Source organism: Schistocerca americana, chromosome 3, assembly GCF_021461395.2.
Source record: "Schistocerca americana isolate TAMUIC-IGC-003095 chromosome 3, iqSchAmer2.1, whole genome shotgun sequence".
NCBI lineage: Eukaryota > Metazoa > Arthropoda > Insecta > Orthoptera > Acrididae > Schistocerca > Schistocerca americana.
In genome coordinates, this window is record NC_060121.1 from 740,095,793 (window position 1) to 740,116,748 (window position 20,956).

General features: G+C 41.4%; 1 protein-coding gene across 1 annotated transcript in view; it reads right to left on the minus strand.

Annotated features, from left to right (window-relative positions):
• The window catches only part of LOC124606355 (octopamine receptor beta-1R-like), a gene marked incomplete at its 5' end in the record, with an annotated part of 405,784 nt that overhangs the window by 22,749 nt on the left and 362,079 nt on the right, over positions 1–20,956 (minus strand). Inside the window, one exon of the mRNA XM_047138336.1 lies at positions 2,494–2,787. Within this exon, the coding sequence (XP_046994292.1) occupies positions 2,494–2,787 (294 nt within the window). The remainder of the gene's footprint in view (positions 1–2,493; positions 2,788–20,956) is intronic.

Below are 20,956 nucleotides of genomic sequence, written 5' to 3' on the forward strand. Positions count from 1 at the left end.
TGTAAAAAGGAGAGAGAGAGAGAAGGTAAATACAAGTTATTCAAAACAAATATCTCCCAAGTGTAACGCCTTATCATTTCCTATAACTAAAAAATAGCAAGGTCTAATCTGAGCCTGTCCTGAATAACAGCGAAGAACATTTATGTTATCATATATTTTCTTCGTTTGACCACGGTTGTGATTCGCATGTTTCTTTTTGTTACGCAACGCGTTATGAATATTTTCATTATACGCGCAAAAGTGAACACAGCTTTAATTGAACCTGCGTCTTTCGGAAACGATAACTTTTAATCGGTACAATTACGCAAATACTGTCTAAATCGCAACCGTGATCGCAAAAGTGTTTCCTGGATCAAATAATTATTATAAAATGTGTATTCTCCAAAGCGATCTGCATTGTACTATCGCTGACTCGCAACAATCGAAAGAGTAAAAAACCGGCGCTTAAATAAAATTGCCACCTATTAATAATTATTATTATCCCATTAAATGAATAAATAGCAATTCAGTGGCTATCCAATCAATAAACCGAGGGGGCAATTCACCTTACAGCAAAGCCTTTAACGTTTCCAAAGTCACCCATAGCCACAAAAGGCACAACATGTTTGTTGATAGTCTTTTTATGTCCATAATGGCGAAACAATACATACTGTTTTCTTTAAGAAAGCATCGCAGAGCAAATTATAAAGGCAGACATCAAAGTCTGCCGCTTACGGACTACTAGCAAATGAAATATAAATTATTCTAAAAATTTCAATTATAGTGCAAAGGAGACCCTCCTTGCTCGTGAATCTGTAACATAAAATAACTTTCTTTTAAATAAATATTGTTTCTGGAATATGGTTTCATCAGTTGAGCTGAAACCTTGTAAACTTCACCTACGAAGCAGTTTAGGACAGGAAAAGAGGGCATTAGCCTTAATTTGAGGAAGAAATTCCTGAGAATGTACGCTTGGAGCGCAGCATTTTATGGAAGTGAATAACTGACTGTGGAAAAACCGGAACGGAAGAGATTCAAAATGTTCGAGATGTGCTGTAGATTTGAGGATATATAAGGTAAACAATGAAGTGGTTCCCCACAGAATCGGGGAAAATATGGAACATATGTAGAACATTGACAAGAGTAGGGGACAGGATGATAGGGTATGTGTTAAGGCATTAATCAGGAACTTCCGTGGCAATATTCACCAAGTAATTTAATAATTTAGGTGGAAGTGTAGCCCTAACAAGGGAACCTCCCCATCGCACCCCCCTCAGATTTAGTTATAAGTTGGCACAGTGGATAGGTCCTGAAAAACTGAACACAGATCAATAGATAAAACGGGGAGAAGTTGTGTGAAACTATGAAAAAAATAAGCAAAATATACAAAGTGAGTAGTCCATGCGCAAGATAGGCAACATCAAGGAGAGTATGAGCGCAGGATCGCCGTGGTCCCGTGGTTAGCGTGAGCAGCTGCGGAACGAGAGGTCCTTGGTTCAAGTCTTCCCTCGAGTGAAAAGTTTACATTCTTTATTTTCGCAAAGTTATGATCTGTCCGTTCGTTCATTGACGTCTCTGTTCACTGTAATAAGTTTAGTGTCTGTGTTTTGCGACCGCACCGCAAAACCGTGCGATTGGTAGACGAAAGGACTTGCCTCTCCAATGGGAACCGAAAACATTTGATAGCAAGGTCATAGGTCAACCGATTCCTCCACAGGAAAACACGTCTTATATATTCTATACGACACTGGCGACGTCATGTGCCTCACATGACAGGAATATGTTGTCGACCCACCTAACTTGTACACTTGGCGAATGGGTAAAAAGATTCTTCTACCTTGCCCGATTTAGGTTTTCTTGTGGATGCGATAATCACTCTCAAAAAGGTGATGAAAACATAAGAGTGTGTCACATAAACTGCAACAAATGAATGCAACAGTTTCACAGTCGCACAGTTTTCCCTGTGCTCTGTCAAAACATTTGTTTTTAACGTTTTCAAATTTTTCCGTGTGTGGACCGTCAAATCCTGCATATGTCCAAGCAAATATGAAAATGTCCTGGAATTTTGGAGAGCAAAGTTGATTATGTGTGAGTGCCTGAACTTTGATAAATGTCTGAACATAAAAAATTTAACTTTTCACTCGAGGGAAGACTTGAACGACGCACCTATCGTTCCGCAGCTGCTCACGCTAACCACGGGACCACGGCGCTCCTGGGCTCATTCTCTCCTAGATGTTGCCTATCTTACGCATGGAGTACTCAGTTTGTACATTTTGCTTATTTTTTTCAGACTTCCGCACAACTTCTTCCTGTTTTCTCGATTGATCTGTGTTCAGTTTTTCAAGGCCTATCCACTGTGCCAACTTATAACTATATATGAGAGGGGTGCGGAGGTTCCCTTATAAGATGAAATGCTTGACACAGGAGAGGAATTCATGTTAGGCCGTATCAAACGAGACACTAGGCAGAAGTAGGACAAAAAAAAATGAAACTCGAACAGGTAGGTGGACTCACCAGAGGAAGAAGGGCAGCCAGCAGGCGAGGAAGGCGGACATGATGATGCCGAGCGTGCGCGCCGCCTTGCGCTCGCGGCGCATCTTGCTGGAGGCGAGCGGCTCCACCGTAGCGGCCGGCGACGGCGGTGGCAGAGATGCAACAGCCGCCCCCGGGGCCGCCCCCGGGGCCGCCCCCGGGCCTGCCGCCGCCCCCGCCGAGGCCTCGGCCGCGTCGCCGTTGAGCGTGCTAATGCCGCCGCCGATGCCGTTGATCTGCAGGTGCTTGTTCAGCAGCGCCGCCGCCACCTTCGTCCTGGGAACATGCGCACAGTGCAAGCTCTAGCGGCCCGCGCCACCTGTACTCCTTCTGGGAAGAGGCTTTCGAGAGACCGCGTGTGCCACATATTAAATATTCTCTATATATCAAATATTCACCGACACTGACCGAAGCTATAGTGAACTAATGAAGGGATGTCTGGCTACGACTAACACGCCTTTTTCATGGTGCTTGTCAACTTAGGGTGCTACCTTGTAACACCATAGCTCTAATACTCTACAGAGTTATTTTGCCTTCTATTTTATTTAATGTTAAATCGTTGAACATCTATAAATGTGTTTGACTGAATAGATAACACAAAATTGTATACTCCTTTCTTTGTAAAAACTTTGATGACATTATTTGATTCTATGCAATGTAGTGTATCTGTCATTTAAATTCTTTGTCCCAATTGGAGGGAGACGAAGCTTACTGTGTATATTTGGAATTTGTTTAAAACATTTTTTTACAAATGTCAATATGCGCAAAGGTTCTGTTTTATTTAAAATGTTTGTTTGCTCTTATGTAAACTGCTGACCTTCACTTAGGGTTCTTAGTTATTTTGTATGTAAAAGGTGTTGTGGTTCCCCTCTGGAACGGAACTGTATAGCGCGCGCAAATTGTGGTTGGCCTAGGTAGAAAAGGTGGAACAAGAGTCAGTCGGGGACGAGCTACCAAACTGTCAACTGCTCATGTAGAACTTGTATATAGTGCTGGTGCCGAGAGAGGCTTTACGTGACGCTTTCCAATGCCTCGGATGGATGGATAAAGAGCTGGAACTATTCTGGAATTGATGTCCATCATCGCCACCAAGAAATGACAGAGTCCGGCAATTCTACCTGCAAATCCACCTATTAACATGCAATCGCCACCACATTGCGCAATCACTGTAATGGAACACTATAGTAATGTACAGCGAAGGATCAGCTCATTGGATGTTTACTGTACTCAAATACAAGGTAATTTTTAACTGAACTTTTGTACCGACCGTGATTTATCCTCAGTCACATATCCACTTAGTGTCCCTCCCACGCTAAACTGCTTACCGAGTGTCCTTTATTGAAAGAAAGTTAAAGTTAACGTGGCAAGAGAGTGAGCTTAAGTACATGATACTTGCTGAAAATAATTTTTCTATTAAAACTGCTTATTAATATGTTGTTGCCATATTCAAAATTAAAAGTTCTTAAAACTGAGGCTTACAAAGTTTTGCTTAGTAAATGATCACAATGCTGCCAGTTGTTAATCGCAAAAGGTGAGTCAGTTTCTTACAGATTAGTCAAGTTGTGTTCTACCACAGTAAGAGATGAGAACTAATACTGTTGAGGTTACATGTTCATACTTGTTAAGGGCTTGTTTCTTTAGTGTATTGAAAGTGTGTTTAGTATGCTCTGCTACAGTGGTCAAGATTAAGGCCCCCCCCCCTCCACTGAAAGTAGTTCAAATACACAAAGTTACTTAATTATAGCAAATTTCAGTTACTCTTCCTATTCATGAACTTCTGTACAATATTGGACTCCCCTTGTGTATTAAAAGTGCATATTAATGGTGTAACAGGATCAACAGTTAGTCTATTGTGCTCATGCTTGATAACGATTATTAGAAAGACCACTATCTATGAAAACAATAATTTCTTTATTCAAAAGACAGCGAGAAGTAACCTGTTAGTGAATTCCATTTAACTTTCATTCTAAATAGAAAAGTATTTAGCTGAGAGAGACTTAACCCGTGATCAGTTCAAAATTTTGCAGTGAACTACATTTACAATTTTATGTCAGCTAGGAATATGTTTGAAAAGTAATACTGAACCTATGTCCAATTTATGATTCTACAGTGAATATCAACAGTATAGTTATAAACACCATTCAGTTTGAGTAAGCCCTGAAAGTAATAGTGTGTATTGTTATCTGTTATATTTATGTAAATAGTTTGTTCTGCTCTAGCTGTTAGTTCTAACCTTAACTTTAACATACGCAGGTGTCAGAGTTCATTGCACTCGCGTGTGGCAAAGTATAGGTTGTGTGTGTCCGTTATAGTTACTAATAACTGTTTTCTTGAACAAGAATGTTAATCATTCTTACGCCTAATTACGCTGGCGACCGTTTTCCTTATTCTGTGAACAGTGTAGATAGGTAAAATATTTTTTTTTTACTGTTTAAATATTTACGTAATTCTGACTTTCACTTCCGATAAGCCACCACCATTAGGTACAACACGGTCAACATAACAAAATTCCTCTCAGAGGGTAACACTGCTCTGTTGCTTTATACCATAATTGCTTTAACAAGATAGTTTTATTTCGCGACCTGCCTCCGACTTGAAGGTAATTGTATAGCAGTAACGGACAGAAGTGTTATAACCTGATAAAATTTTCAGTCGGAAGTATGAAATTCGGTACCCCAGTGATAAATGATCTCTGCTGAGTCAGAAGGATGACATTCTTAACAACCAAAATCTGTTGCGATAGTTATTTATTCACAGATACTTAATTTTGATTAAGCAATTATCTTCAGGTCATGAACCACAATTACATCAAGTTTAAATAAGGTTACATGGTGTGAGGTACAACAGCAGTCAAATGAAAATCGAAGACAATGGGACCATAGAATGGTTCAATTCAAAAGTAATCATCACACGCATTAAGACACTTATATCACTGGGAGAAGTGACGATCAATTCGCGATTCGGGGAACGCGGTCGGCCGCTTACAGACCCGCAACCGCACCCTCACTTGTTCTTCCTCGTCCAACTGAAACTGACGTTCGGGCAAGTCTTCATTGAGGTCGCAAGAGATGTGAAAATCACACAGTAGAAGATCCTGTCTGTAAAGGTAGTGGCTGTATAGAGGATATTACAGTGTTCCCCAACCAAATCGCCGAAGCTTAGCTTTCGTCCAGTTGGCAGTGTGGGAGCGTGTGTTATCTTTCAACAGGATGCTTCCTCTGCGCATCGAGATCCTCGAGCGTGGAACCACAGTCATCGTCCTGCGTCATGAAGACACTTTTCATGAAACAGCGTCGTACCATTAAGTGAAAACGCCCAGGAGTGATGTACGACGGAATCATTCTTTTGCATGGTAACGCCTGTCCCATACTGCCAATGGGACGAAGGCTGTGCTTCAGCGATTTGGCTGAGAGACACTGCGACATCCTCCGTAAAGTCTGGATATTTTACCGTGTGATTTCCACGTCTTTGACGACCTGAATAAATACATTCGTGGGCGTCGGTTTCTGTCAGACGAGGAAGAGCAAGAGTGGGTGCTGTTGTGTATCTGCCAGTGGCAGACCGCGTTCTACGAATCAGGAACTGATCTTCTCTTCTCCCAGCGAGATAAATGTGTTAACTCTCGTGTTAATTACTCTTCATTTCGGTTCGGAAGGGAGTGAGACAGGGTTGTAGCCTCTCCTCGAAGTTATTCAATCCGAATATTGAGCAAGCAGTAAAGGAAACAAAAGGAAATTTTGGAGTAGGTATTAAAATCCATGGAGAGGAAATAAAAACTTTGAGGTTCGCCGATGACATTGTAATTCTGTCAGAGACAGCAAAGGATTGGAAGAGCAGTTGAACGGAATGGACAGTGTCATGAAACGAGGATATGAGATGAACATCAACAAAAGTAAAACGAGGATAATGGAATGTAGTCGAATTAAGTCGAGTGATGCTGAGGGAATTAAGATTAGGAAATGTGACACTTAAAGTAGTAAAGGAGTTTTGCTATTTGGGGAGCAAAATAACTGATGATGGTCGAAGTAGATAGGATATAAAATGTAGACCGGCAATGGCAAGGAAAGCGTTTCTGAAGAAGAGCAATTTGTTAACATCGAGTATAGATTTAAGTGTCAGGAAGTCGTTTCTGAAAGTATTTGTATGGAGTGTAGCCATGTATGGAAGTGAAACATGTACGATAAACAGTTTGGACAAGAAGAGAATAGAAGCTTTCGAAATGTGGTGCTACAGAAGAATGCTGAAGACTAGATGGGTAGATCACATAACTAACGAGGATGTACGGAACAGAACTGGGGAGAAAAGCAGTTTGTGGCACAACGTGACAAGAAGAAGAGACCGGTTGGTAGGACATGTTCTGAGGCATCAGGGGATCACAAATTTAGCATTGTAGGCAGCGTGGAGGGTAAAAATCATAGAGGGAGACCAAGAGATGAATACACAGGTTCAGAAGGATGTAGGTTGCAGTAAGTACTGTGATATGAAGGATACAGTAGCATGGAGAGCTGTATCAAACCAGTCTCAGGACTGAAGACCACAACGAAAACAACGTTTCATGGTCCCGTTGTTAGGGGTGTTCGATTTTCATTTGACTGCCCGTCACACATAATTGGTTTTAGAAGCAGAATCTGTGACACATGTAGGTGCATATGTTATACTTTTTTCACTAGTCATCGAGTAAAAAATGGACAGTCCACGTGTGTGTACAAATGATGTAGCTAAATCCACTTACGTATGCTACACCAGGGAACCTTCTTTAAACTGGGTGTAGTGTCGGTACGTAACTTGACGATGGTTGCTTCATGGAAACTGGTTGTTTGTGAATGACTATTCATAGGAACAGCTTTTAGTAATGCACTCAAGTCGTATTTACTAAGTACAACTGTGTACAACATTCCACAGACAATATTATGAAGCGTAAAATGGTCACTCAAGGTTGACTTTTGATATGACTGCCTTGAGAATATATGGGGCACGAGTATGTCTGCTTTGGAACTGTACACCACTACCCATGGTAAGCAGTTCGTTTTGCTATTCGTATTTGCTATTTACTTGTAATTACAGACCGGTAATCTACCGCCAGGTCAATAGTAGATGACGAGGGGAAAATTGTAAATGAAAACTTTCACAGCCAAATGTCCCAATTAATAAAGTGATTCGGGCTATTACGCCGTGGTCGAATTGATTTCCGATTAAAACCACTTAAGCCCAGTTGTAGCGAATATATTTATGGAAAAATTCGGACAGCAGGCATTATTGGAAACTGCCAACAAAGAAAGCTGAATGTTTGATTCCGCTACGTAAATGATATGTTTGGTTTATGGAATCGTGACAGAGAGGAATTACGTCATTTTCACAAACATCTCAAGGGTTAATCCGAAGATTCAGTTTACCATGGAAGAGGTGGCAGGCTAAATATCAAATTTTCTTGACACGCTAATTTTCAAATTCAAAAATGGCTGTGAGCACTATGGGACACAACATCTGAGGTCATCAGTCCCCTAGAACTTAGAAATACTTAAACCTAACTAACCTAAGGACATCACACACATCCATACCCGAGGCAGGATTTGAACCTGCGATCGTAGCGGTCGCGCGGTTCCAGACTGAAGCGCCTAGAACCGCTCGGCCACACCGGCCGGCTCTACTTTTCAAGAAAGATGTTAGTCTAGGCCACACAGGTCACCAAAAAACCACGCACACACACCATCTACGTCTGGATTCGAAGCACCACCCACAACCAAAACGAAGGATCATAAAAGGCTGTTTGACGAGGAATGAAAGAAACTAACCAATGTGCTCCTCAAGGATCGTTATTCGTACACGGAGGTAAAAAGTGCTTTAAGATCGCTGCTGAAAATTCATAGAAATGCACAAACGTTTGTAAAGTGGAAAGTTCTCCTGCCTTTCATTAAGAACGTTACTGGCTGCATACGAAAAATCTTGAAAAAACGGAACATCTTGGTAATCCATAAACCAAACAGGAAGAAATGAGGACACCTAAAATAGGCCAAGATTCTCGCAAACCGCTGACAAGAGCAGGAATTTATAGGATTCAGAATAATTGTTGGGTACTAAATAAAGAACGGTCAAAAAATTACTAGAAGAACTGCAGAAGGTCTGTAAAAGGGGGGAGAGTGAGGGGACAGCTGTTGCGGAACATGATTTGTAGTCAGGAGACCACCACGTTCATTTTAATAGGACGTAGTTACTGGTATCCACAAGCGAATACCGTGTTACAGAGAGACCATAAAGATTGTTAAACACCCCAGCAATTTCAGCAGGAAGGAGGAGGGCTTGAAATTGAATGACATTTGGAACCTGATGCTGAAGAAGATGTGTAGGAGTCTTCCACCAGTGGGTGATAGCAACAACGGACGACGGCAGCCGACAAAGGCCTATTGCGCGCGGGAACACTCGTAAACGGAAATTTGCTGCTGTCAGTAGAGAGCCAGGGTGCGAATGGGACACTAAAAGAAGTTGCGATCCCCCTTGAAAATGTCATCCGCAGAAGAGAACGAAACTTTGGGTCTTAAAGTGAAATCCATTCGACCATGGCGTGATAGCCCGGAATAGTTTATTAACTGGGAAGAGAGAATTGTTGAAGGGTCCTCTATTGCGATGTGTTTGAAATGAAAGTTTTATATCCTAGCAGCACTACCACTTTGGATTATGACGTAATTTCAACCGCACTGGCGGATATGTACAACCTTGAGAGCTTACGGAAGTCAGGCAGAAGACAGAGGCAAAATGTGTGCGTATGTGCGTGTGTGCGTGTGTGTGTGTGTGTGTGTGTGTGTGTGTGTGTGTGTGTGTGCGTGTGTTTGTGAGTGTATGTGTGTGTGTGTGTGTGTGTGTGTGTGTGTGTGTGTGTGTGTGTAATGGAAGAGAGGTTACGGAGGTTTGGGGACTCGATTGAAATTTAGCAGAGTTGGTTTGTAATGGCCTGAATGGGTGAAAATGTCAATACAATCTTCTTGGTGTGAACCGAATTTTAGTATTTCCAGTACACTCACATCAAAATTTTCAGCACAGCAAACGGAGGTGCTAGATAGTGTAGTCTTTGCATGAGATACATCCCTGAAGTTTCAGGATAATAAGCAAACATACCAGACGGTTTTTCATCTGTCACTTTTCAACACCTGTTAAGAGAGCATGAAACTGAAGGAAATTAGACGAAGTTTAGTACCAAAGTAAAAACAAGAAATTCTGTTGCAGCAATGAACGAAAGAACCATGTAATGTGTTTGACGAATGACGGAAAATGTTAACAAGAGAACCGCTTTTCCTTCACGGGACTGTAGCATTCCCCAAGTAACACTTGGATAATACTAAATGGCGATACCCTCAGAGATCTCAGTATTCTGTATATGACTTCGGGTTTGGCGAACCTTACGTTAATGAGCTGCAGTTTGCAATTGCTGTAGCCCTCTATAGCTCTGCTGTCTACTGTCCAGAAGTCGATATGGAGGTCGAAGACGGAAGAAGAACAACGACGGGAATGAGAAGGGAGACGGGAAGCGTAAATTTGTAGTGTGTTATGGTTTCGTTCCTATTACTTCGTTTTTTTTGTGTGAAAATAACATACCTAATAGAGGAAGGGCGGTGTTGTTCATAATTAAAAGTAAATTGTAAAATCCATGAAATGTTATTATTATTTAACAATGAGAGTCCGGCTTCATTCCCATTTTCTGTGTAGAGTGTTCATTGATTTAACAATAAAAGTGGATTGTAATAGTTCAATTTTTCAGAAAAATGCTTTTATTCTCCCTGAAATTTTTTGAACATTGTTGACGGGAAAGAATTTAGTATTTACAACTCAAGAAAAAAATGATAAATTGAACTGTCGTATGAGAGTCTATTCGCTGTAGGGATCTTGACTAATTTTGGAGTGGTGTAAGTTGATTTTCAGGTTGGTGTAGTGTGTAAATATATTGAATCATATTTTGTCAGTCAAACAATGTTCAAGTCTTCCGCAATGCTTCGCTCGCTGATTCTATGGAGTGCCTAATTTCTTATTTTATCGGTCCACCTAATTTTCAACATCCCTCTGTAGCACCACTTCTTAAATCATTCGATCTTTTTTCCTTTTTCAAGCTTCGTTCCTCATGCTTAATTTTATTTACAAGGTAGCAGAAGTTTTTGACCTCGTCTGTTCCCCGTATCTGCTATGTACGCAGCTCGTGGTCTCGCGGTCGCATTCTCGCTTCCCGAGCACGGAGTCCCAGGTTCGATTTCCGGCGGGGTCAGGGATTTTCACCTGCCTCAAGATGACTGGGTATTTGTGTTGTACTCATCACTTCATCATCATTCATGATGAATGTGGCAAGTTTGGACTGGGCGAAGGTTGGGAATTTGTACAGGCGCTGATAACCGCGCAGTTGAGCGCCCAACAAACCAAAACATCATCTCGTATCTGCTACTTTTTTTTTGTTTACTCTCATTCCGCATTCTGTGGTCAATAGGCTGTTCATTCCATTCAAGACATCCTGCAATTCTTCTTCACTTTCACTGAGGATGCAAAAGTATAGCCGCCCATAGGTGCGAAGGTGTTGCCGGTGTAGAATCTTGTGCAGAAACTGACATTTTGACTATGCCCCATAAAATTTCGATGGGATTCATGCCGGGCCATCTTCGTGGTCAAATCATACTCTCCAACTGTCCAGAAAGTTCTTCGAACCAATCGCGAACCAGTGTGTCCCGCTGACATAGCATATTGTCATTCATAAAAATTCCGTCGCTGTTTGGGAACATGAAGTCCATGAACGGCAACAAATGATCTCCAACTAGCCGAACATAACCATTTACAGTAAATGATCGATTTATTCGGACCAAAGTACCCAGTTCATTCCTTGTAAACACAGCACACACCATTATGGACAGATCACCAGCTTACTCAGTGCCTTGTTGACAACTTGGGTCCATAGCATCGTGAGGTCTAGCCACACTCGATCCCTACCCTCAGCTCTTACCAACTGAAATAGGGACTCATCTTACGAGGCTACGGTTTTCCAGTCGTCTAAGGTCCAACCGATATGGTCACGAGTCCAGAAGAGGCGCTGCAAGCGATGTCGCGCTGTCAGCAATCCCACTCCCGTCGGTCGCCTGCCGCCATATACCACTAGCACAGAATTTCGCCGCACTGTCCTCACAAATACGTTCGTCACGCATCCCACAGTGATATTCGCGGCTATTTCACGCAGTGTTGCTTGCCTTTTGGCTCTGACAACTCTATCCATACGCCGCTGCTCTCGATCGTTATCCGAGCGTGGTGGCATAGTGGTTAGCACACTGGACTCGCACTCGAAAGAACGACGGTTCTAACCCGCGTCCAGCCATCCGGATTTAGGTTTTCCGTGAGACCTATGCCTACTTCGGTGGCCTTGGAATCACATGGAACCCCTGATGTCGCTGCGTCTTCCGGCAGAGAGCATCTTACCGGTCAGCCATCACTCCAGGGTGAATGGCGGACAGTGGTGGGCTCGCGCGTGCCTGGCCGAAAGGCGAAGGTGGGATCTGGCCGCGTGGCAGCTGCCTTACCCCTTTCCAACAGGTACGGGGTGCTTCCTAGTGGTGATGACATCGTTTCCGAGCCACCACAGGATGCCTCGCCTGTTGGGCCAGTGGCTGATTCTACGGCAAGGCCCCGACAGTCACAGAGGGCGGGCCTATTAGTTATAGGGAGCTCCAACGTTAGGCGGGTTATGGAGCCCCTCAGGAAAATAGCGGGTAGGTCGGGGAAGAATGCCAGTGTGCACTCGGTGTGCTTGCCGGGGGGTCTCGTCCGTAATGTGGAGGAGGCCCTTCCGGCAGCTATTGAACGCACTGGGTGTGACCGGCTGAAGATAGTAGCACATGTCGGAACGAATGACGCCTGCCGCTTGGGTTCTGAGGCCATCCTTGGTTCCTTCCGGCGGCTGGCTGATTTGGTGAAGACAACCAGCATCGCACGCGCAGTGCAAGCTGAGCTTAATATCTGCAGCATAGTGCCCAGAGTCGATCGCGGTCCTCTGGTTTGGAGCCGTGTGGAGGGTCTAAACCAGAGGCTCAGACGACTCTGCGACTATAATGGTTGCAAATTCATCGACCTCCGTTATTGGGTGGAGAACTGTAGGGCCCCCCTAGACAGGTCAGGCGTGCACTACACACCGGAAGTAGCTACTAGGGTAGCAGAGTACGTGTGGCGTGCACACGGGGGTTTTTTAGGTTAGAGGGACCCCCCCTTGGGCGAAACGATAAAATACCTGACGGCTTACCAGAGAGGACATTATCATCGTTGATAAAGAACGTCCGTCCTCAGAGACCAAAAACAGGAAAAGTTAACGTAATATTGGTAAACTGCAGGAGTATCCAGGGAAAGGTTCCTGAATTAGTATCTCTTATTGAAGGAAATAGTGCGCATATAGTATTAGGAACGGAAAGTTGGTTAAAACCGGAAGTGAACAGTAACGAAATCCTAGACACAGAATGGAATATATACCGCAAGGATAGGATAAACGCCAATGGTGGAGGAGTATTTATAGCAGTAAAGAATTCAATAATATCCAGTGCAGTTATTAGCGAATGCGAATGTGAAATAATCTGGGTTAAGTTAAGTATCAAAGGTGGGTCAGATATGATAGTCGGATGCTTCTATAGACCACCTGCATCAGCAACCGTAATAGTTGAGCGCCTCAGAGAGAACCTGCAGAACGTCGTGAAGAAGTTTCGTGATCATACTATTGTAATAGGGGGAGACTTCAATCTACCAGGTATAGAATGGGATAGTCACACAATCAGAACTGGAGCCAGGGACAGAGACTCTTGTGACATTATCCTGACTGCCTTGTCCGAGAATTACTTCGAGCAGATAGTTAGAGAACCAACTCGTGAAGCTAACGTTTTAGACCTCATAGCAACAAATAGACCGGAACTTTTCGACTCCGTGAATGTAGAAGAGGGTATCAGTGATCATAAGTCAGTGGTTGCATCAATGACTACAAGTGTAATAAGAAATGCCAAGAAAGGAAGGAAAATATATTTGCTTAACAAGAGTGATAGGGCACAAATCGCAGAATATCTGAGTGACCACCATCAAACGTTCATTTCTGAGGAAGAGGATGTGGAACAAAAATGGAAAAAATTCAGAAACATCGTCCAGTACGCCTTAGATAAGTTCGTACCGACTAAGGTCCAAAGCGAGGGGAAAGATCCACCGTGGTATAACAATCATGTACGAAAGGTACTACGGAAACAAAGAAGGCTTCATCATAGGTTTAAGAGTAGTCGAATCATAGCTGATAAGGAAAAGCTGAACGAAGCGAAAAAGAGCGTAAAGAGAGCAATGAGAGAAGCATTCAACGAATTCGAACATAAAACATTGGCAAACAATCTAAACAAGAACCCTAAAAAGTTTTGGTCATATGTAAAATCGGTAAGCGGATCTAAATCCCCTATTCAGTCACTCGTTGACCACGATGGCACCGAAACAGAGGACGACCGAAGAAAGGCAGAAATACTGAATTCAGTGTTCCGAAACTGTTTCACTGCGGAAAATCGTAACACGGTCCCTGACTTCAGCCGTCGCACGGACGCCAAAATGGAAAATATTGAAATAAACGATATCGGAATTGAAAAACAACTGCTATCACTTAGTAGCGGAAAAGCATCCGGACCAGACGAGATACCCTTAAGATTCTACAGTGATTATGCTAAAGAACTTGCCCCCTTTCTATCAGCAATTTATCGTAGATCGCTGGAAGAACGTAAAGTACCTAGCGACTGGAAGAAAGCGCAGGTCGTTCCCATTTTCAAGAAGGGTCATAAATCAGATGCGAATAATTATAGGCCTATTTCGCTTACGTCAATCTGTTGTAGAATAATGGAACATGTTTTGTGTTCTCGTATTATGACGTTCTTAGATAGTACAAATCTCCTTCATCATAACCAACATGGATTCCGCAAACAGAGATCATGTGAAACTCAGCTCGCCCTATTTGCCCAAGAAATTCACAGTGCCGTAGACACTGGCGAGCAGATTGATGCCGTATTCCTGGACTTCAGGAAGGCATTTGATACGGTTCCGCACTTACGTTTAGTGAAAAAAATACGAGCTTACGGAATATTGGACCAGGTTTGTGATTGGATTCAGGATTTCCTAGAAGAAAGAACACAACATGTCATTCTTAACGGTTCAAAATCTGCAGATGTAGAGGTAATTTCGGGAGTACCGCAGGGAAGCGTGATAGGACCTTTATTGTTTACAATATACATAAATGACTTAGTTGACAACATCGGTAGCTCCGTGAGGCTATTTGCAGATGACACGGTTGTCTACAAGAAAGTAGCAACATCAGAAGACTGGTACGTACTCCAGGAGGAGTATTAATGCATGGTGCGACAGTTGGCAGCTTTCCCTAAACGTAGATAAATGTAATATAATGCGCATACATAGGGGCAGAAATCCATTCCAGTACGATTATGCCATAGGTGGTAAATCATTGGAAGCGGTAACGACCGTAAAATACTTAGGAGTTACTATCCGGAGCGATCTGAAGTGGAATGATCACATAAAACAAATAGTGGGAAAAGCAGGCGCCAGGTTGAGATTCATAGGAAGAATTCTAAGAAAATGTGACTCATCGACGAAAGAAGTAGCTTACAAAACGCTTGTTCGTCCGATTCTTGAGTATTGCTCATCAGTATGGGACCCTTACCAGGTTGGATTAATAGAAGAGATAGACATGATCCAGCGAAAAGCAGCGCGATTCGTCATGGGGACATTTAGTCAGCGCGAGAGCGTTACGGAGATGCTGAACAAGCTCCAGTGGCGGACACTTCAAGAAAGGCGTTACGCAATACGGAGAGGTTTATTATCGAAATTACGAGAGAGCACATTCCGGGAAGAGATGGGCAACATATTACTACCGCCCACATATATCTCGCGTAATGATCACAACGAAAAGATCCGAGAAATTAGAGCAAATACGGAGACTTACAAGCAGTCGTTCTTCCCACGCACAATTCGTGAATGGAACAGGGAAGGGGGGATCAGATAGTGGTACAATAAGTACCCTCCGCCACACACCGTAAGGTGGCTCGCGGAGTGTAGATGTAGATGTAGATGTAGATTTCCCTAACTCGCTTCAGGCAAATGCCGGGATGTTTCCTTTGGAAGAGGACGGCCGATTCCCTTCCCGAATTGGAATCTGTGCTCCGTCTCTAATGACCTCGCTGTCGACGGGGCATTACTCTTCTCCTCCTCCTCTCAGTCGTTAAGTGAAGGTTGTGCGTGTTGAGAGGAAATGCCTGAAATTTGGTATTCTTGGCGTACTCTTGATACTGTGGATCTCTATTTCTGAAATGGGATGTCAAATACTCCTAGCTTCAACCGCCATTCTGCGTTATAAGTCTGTTAATACCAGTCTTGCAGCCGTAACAATGCCGGAAACCTTTCCACATGAATTAGCTGAGTGCAAATGACAGCTCCGTCAATGCACTGCTTTTGTACCTTGTGTACGCGATATTGCTGCCCTCTGTCTACGTGTATATCACTATCCCTGACTTTTGTCACCCTGTTTCACCATAGATAATGCGTATTTTTAGAGAGTTTTAAACATCTACGTTTTCATAGATTTAAAAATCCTACCAAGGTCCCTTTTTCTTCATTTACTCTTCCGTTATCAATGTGTCTTCCAAATCGATACCCATTTCTTCTTTTATCACTCAGCAGATACTTTCCAGCCATGGTAGACTTTTCAGTGTACTCTTTCCAACATCTTTGCATTGAATTTAACCGCATGGTCCCTTAAATTTTGTATATGCTGAATCTATCCCTACAACGACGATTTTCCGTTCGATTACTTCACTTTTTTTGGGGGGAGCCATTTCGTTTAGCTTTCACGCACTTGCTATTAATGTCATTTCTTCGTATAATTAACCTACTGTATACATCTAACTCCAAACAGATCGTATCGCACACTGAAGTGCATGGCTGAAGTTTTTTATTATGGTATCGCATGTTACGGTTTCTCCACGTGACAACCGCGTTTGATGCGTGGAGACAATGGCTGCTTAAATGCCTCAGTATGTGTTGTAATGAGTCTAATTTTTTCCATACAGTTCCTTCTGGAGCGAGGTGGAGGGAAATTAAGAATGAATCACGATTCCTCACTTAATACTTGTTACTGAACTTCCGTAATATCCTTTCGCTAACAATTTGCGTACTTTCGAGAGGGTATCAACTCCTTTCTTGTTTAAACTGGGCTAGTATGTAGGGAGATCAAAATAATGTAAAACGTATTTATTCGTTTTTGTCCAGTTCCACTTTTAAGCGGTAAAACACACCCTGGAAGAAAATTTGGCATTCAGAGTTTAGAGAAAATATCTTGGAAACAATGACACTCAAAAAAATGTATCTCACATAGAAGTTAAAATGTAGTTAACGTTCTTGAAAACTGTAGAATCAGCTTTTGTATTAATCAAAAATTTTGCAAAATCCCCCTTTACTTTAAATTAATGCTGAAAAATAAAAACATTTGCCAAAGATCTTGCAAACAGCATTAATGGCGAATGTGAACTTGAAAAAGTGGAACAACATATATTTTTTCTCTAGGTTATGCCTGAAGATATTTCTTCCACTGTCGATGACACTATATTCCAAAATAAAATATTGCGTCCTGCCTACCAACAAATCTCCAACCCAACCTTAAATCTCGTTTCGTAATCAATATGATCACAATTTCGTTAATAAACATTAAATGACGTATATTCCACATTCTTGAGTTTCCTGAACGTGTTGTACTTCCTGCTTTGCAGCTATTATACCCATTTTAATGTTCTTACTGAAACTACAAAAATAAGTTTGCGGGACGATATTTCAGTTAGAAACACTTGCGAAATCTGTAGGATGAATGACCGAATCTCCTTTTCACGTGAAACGCAGAGGCAATCACGATTTTTAATCTGCTTTTAACAGCATATCCATTGCTTTCACAGTGTACCCCGAAGAACGGCCAATGGTATTATACATTTACCAACCATATTTTTATTTTAGGTGGTTTGCCATATTCAGGAACACACAAACAGCCGAAATGCAAAATCATATATAAAAAGAGGAGTGATGCTGGCGGAATTAAATCTACGAGAGCTGGTCGGTAAGAATATTTGCCCTCGAAAGGCAAAGCTTCCGGGTTCGAATTCCGCACCGCCATACAGCTTTCATACACCGGTAAGTTTTCTCTTCAAATTAAGATTATGCGATTTACAGAGAGAGACTATGTTTGGATGAAATATTTCAACTCTCTGTCGGCGTTGCCACATCCTCAGGCTTACCTCCAGGCGAGACGCACTGCGAGGAATGCAGTAAAGCATATTCTGAACTCCACAGCTTCGCCCCGCTGTGGCTTAGATTATATTCCTGAATTCTGCGAGTAGTTTGTTTCATCTATAAACCTGAGGAAGACACCTGAGTAAAACACTGGAAATCGTGAGATTCCCATGCACTTTCATAAATCCGAAATTTTTAAACAAATTTCAATTCTGAATTACACAAAAAGTTGAAAAACTAGGACGAAATATTTTTTCCTCTTCTGAAAGTAATGACAGGAAGCATATTCTATAAAAGCAACAAATGCAGGGAGTAGCTATGAGAAAGTCAATAATTCGGAAACATTAAAAAGCGTGTTATCCGAAATACTGGCAGTTATTATAGTGTGTTTAAATTGAAATCCCTCAACATAGGTAGTACAAGGAAACTGCCAAACAACAGGACACATGTAGAACGAGACTGGCCAGAAATACGAAGGACTCGAATGCTAACCTTAACGAGCATGCAAGAGAATAAATGGGGCAGTGCGTGATGCATTCTTTGATTGTTAGTACTCAACAAATGCGGGATATTTTGCAATTCAAATACGGATTTTGGGTTACAAATGGACCACCTTTATCAGGATGCGTAACAAATGCCTGGTACTACGTTGTAAAGCCACAGCTGCGTACTCGTAAATATAGATATTGCTCGCATGCGAACATTGAGAAAATTGATGAGGTATAGGCTTGAAGCGAAGACAAATGACCAATGTCTTGTATTCATTCACACTATACGCTCACTTGATGGAAACAGTAATTGCGAAGTATCGGGGGCTGTAATGCAGGGAAACAGCGACAATAACAGTGTCGATTCGATTCTAAGTAGGGGTCACGATGCCAGGGAAAATTCTTAAACACTGTACTCGCAAGAAATAGTTTACATACCTTCTACTGCCGTGTAGGCTATTCCTGGAATGGAACAAAGATTTATCTTAGAAAAATATCTCTCGAATGTGTCACTCTTAATCCATAAGCTTTTGTTTATAACTCACGGCAGACTTTTTAGAAAAATATCCACTGGCAACCTCTTATCTGGTATCGGATTGCAACCTGGGCTATAAGTAAAATATAATTACACCAAAGGTTAATGCCTAATGTGCCGTATTTATCAAATTATTAACGTATCATTGATATTAAGCACCTTATGTTAATTTAACGCCCCATGGCATAGCTAATGGCTAAGTGCGGGGATCACACGCTACCAGGCTGGCAAGCTGTTTAACACAGGCGGCACCACAGCAACAAGGAATGAAAATAGACCTATACTTCTGGATTTGTGAGAAGGTTTTTAAGTTTTTTGAAGGAAAGGAACGTGTTTATTGTATGGGGGGAGAGCAGCAAGAGCAAAATATTTCAACTTCAAGGAAAAGTACATTTTTAACTTTCGTGTAATAACATATGAATGTAAGAGATCAAGATTTCTGAAGTGAGAAATATCAGTTATAACTGTAATCGTGTATGTGAAAAACGCGTCTCTCAAAAATTTGCTAAATGGAAGACCATTCAAGGGGTGAAAGTACGTAATTTCTCTTGGCGGCGTTCAAAGAGTAATATATTTACAAATATTTTTACTTCGTCACTGTTTCTACATTACAACTCTTATCTTCCATTGTCGCTATTACATGAAACATGCAGAGACAAGTAACTGAATATATCTAGTGATAAGAGTAACTATAAAAAATTTAGTAATGTTCATTTTATAATTACTATTGTTAGATAATACAATAAAGGTAAAATCTCTAAAGAATATCGTATCTGACCATTAGTGTAACTTCAACGTCTTTTTTAAGTACGGTATTCCTTAGAAGGTGCGCATTAGAATCTACACAGTTTTGTAAGGGACGATACAAGAAAGGTAAAATTTCTAGACTGTCCTAATTTGCAAACTGTGAAATTTAATCATTATTTTTAATGTAAGGTATGGCTTAGAGGCGCGTCGTAAAATTATTAGAATCTACTGAGTTTTTTCGTGGGAAGTAATACAAGGAGGAATAGAGTGGAGCATTTATTCCATGTGGAAGTAATTGCAGAATGACCGTTAGTTGAGTTTTGCAGTAGTGGGGGAAGGAAAAGAACGTGGTTTTATGGGAAGAACATTTGAGATATGCTACTCAGTGGTTCGAGTACCAAAGCCCCAATTTGTCGAACACTGTGAGCAACAACTGTAATAATTTATAGGAGATCCTTAATATCAAAAATTATACTGGTATAGCAGCTGTGTTACTACGCATTAACACAGCTTGCCATTCAAAGCAGAAAAAAAAAACTCATACACTGTTCCTTCTCTATGTCCGGAAGAAAATACTTTCGAATAATGAGAAGACGAGGTAGGAATTCTTGCATGACGATTTAGTCTCCGCGCTTTGAAGAAGTAGTCTTAGTATTGGTGCTGTACAGGCACCATTTGTAAAAAATAAATCAAAAATACATAAAGCTAAGAACCTAACAAGTAAAACGAGTGAAATACATAATGAATAACAGATGTAAATACAAGAATTATTTTTATCTACAAAAACAAAGAGAAATACAATATAAAAATATAGCTTACGTAGTGAGCAATATCAGCCATGTAGGCAAGGAATATATGACAGTTAACGATCACTTACTTTTAAGAACGAGAACGATGTTACTTAGCATGTCAGTTTTTGATAGTTGAGTCGATAACATTAGTCATTTAAAATTTTTCAGAATAGTTAAGAAAGAAAAAAGATAAGTTTACCTGCTATTATCGTCACAATTATCAACGACTGCGGCGCCTGTAGATCTGCTCATGTACATCTACATCTACTGTACTGATCACACTTAAGTTCCTGGCAGAGCGTTCATCTAACCACCCTCACAATAATTCTCTGTCATTCCACTCTTGAAGAGCGCTCGGAAAAAATGAACACCTATATCGATCCGTGAGAGTTCTGATTCCGTTTACCCTTGTAATACTGTAAGAAAGTATTTACAGATTTGAAAAACAAATGGAGTTTTGTGTAAAGTTTGTACACAAATCTTTGTTTGTTTTTCGAAAATTATATATTTTATTTTCTTTCTTTTCTTTTATGTCTGCGTGACTTTCAATACGTCGACATGTACAAAGAAAAAGATCT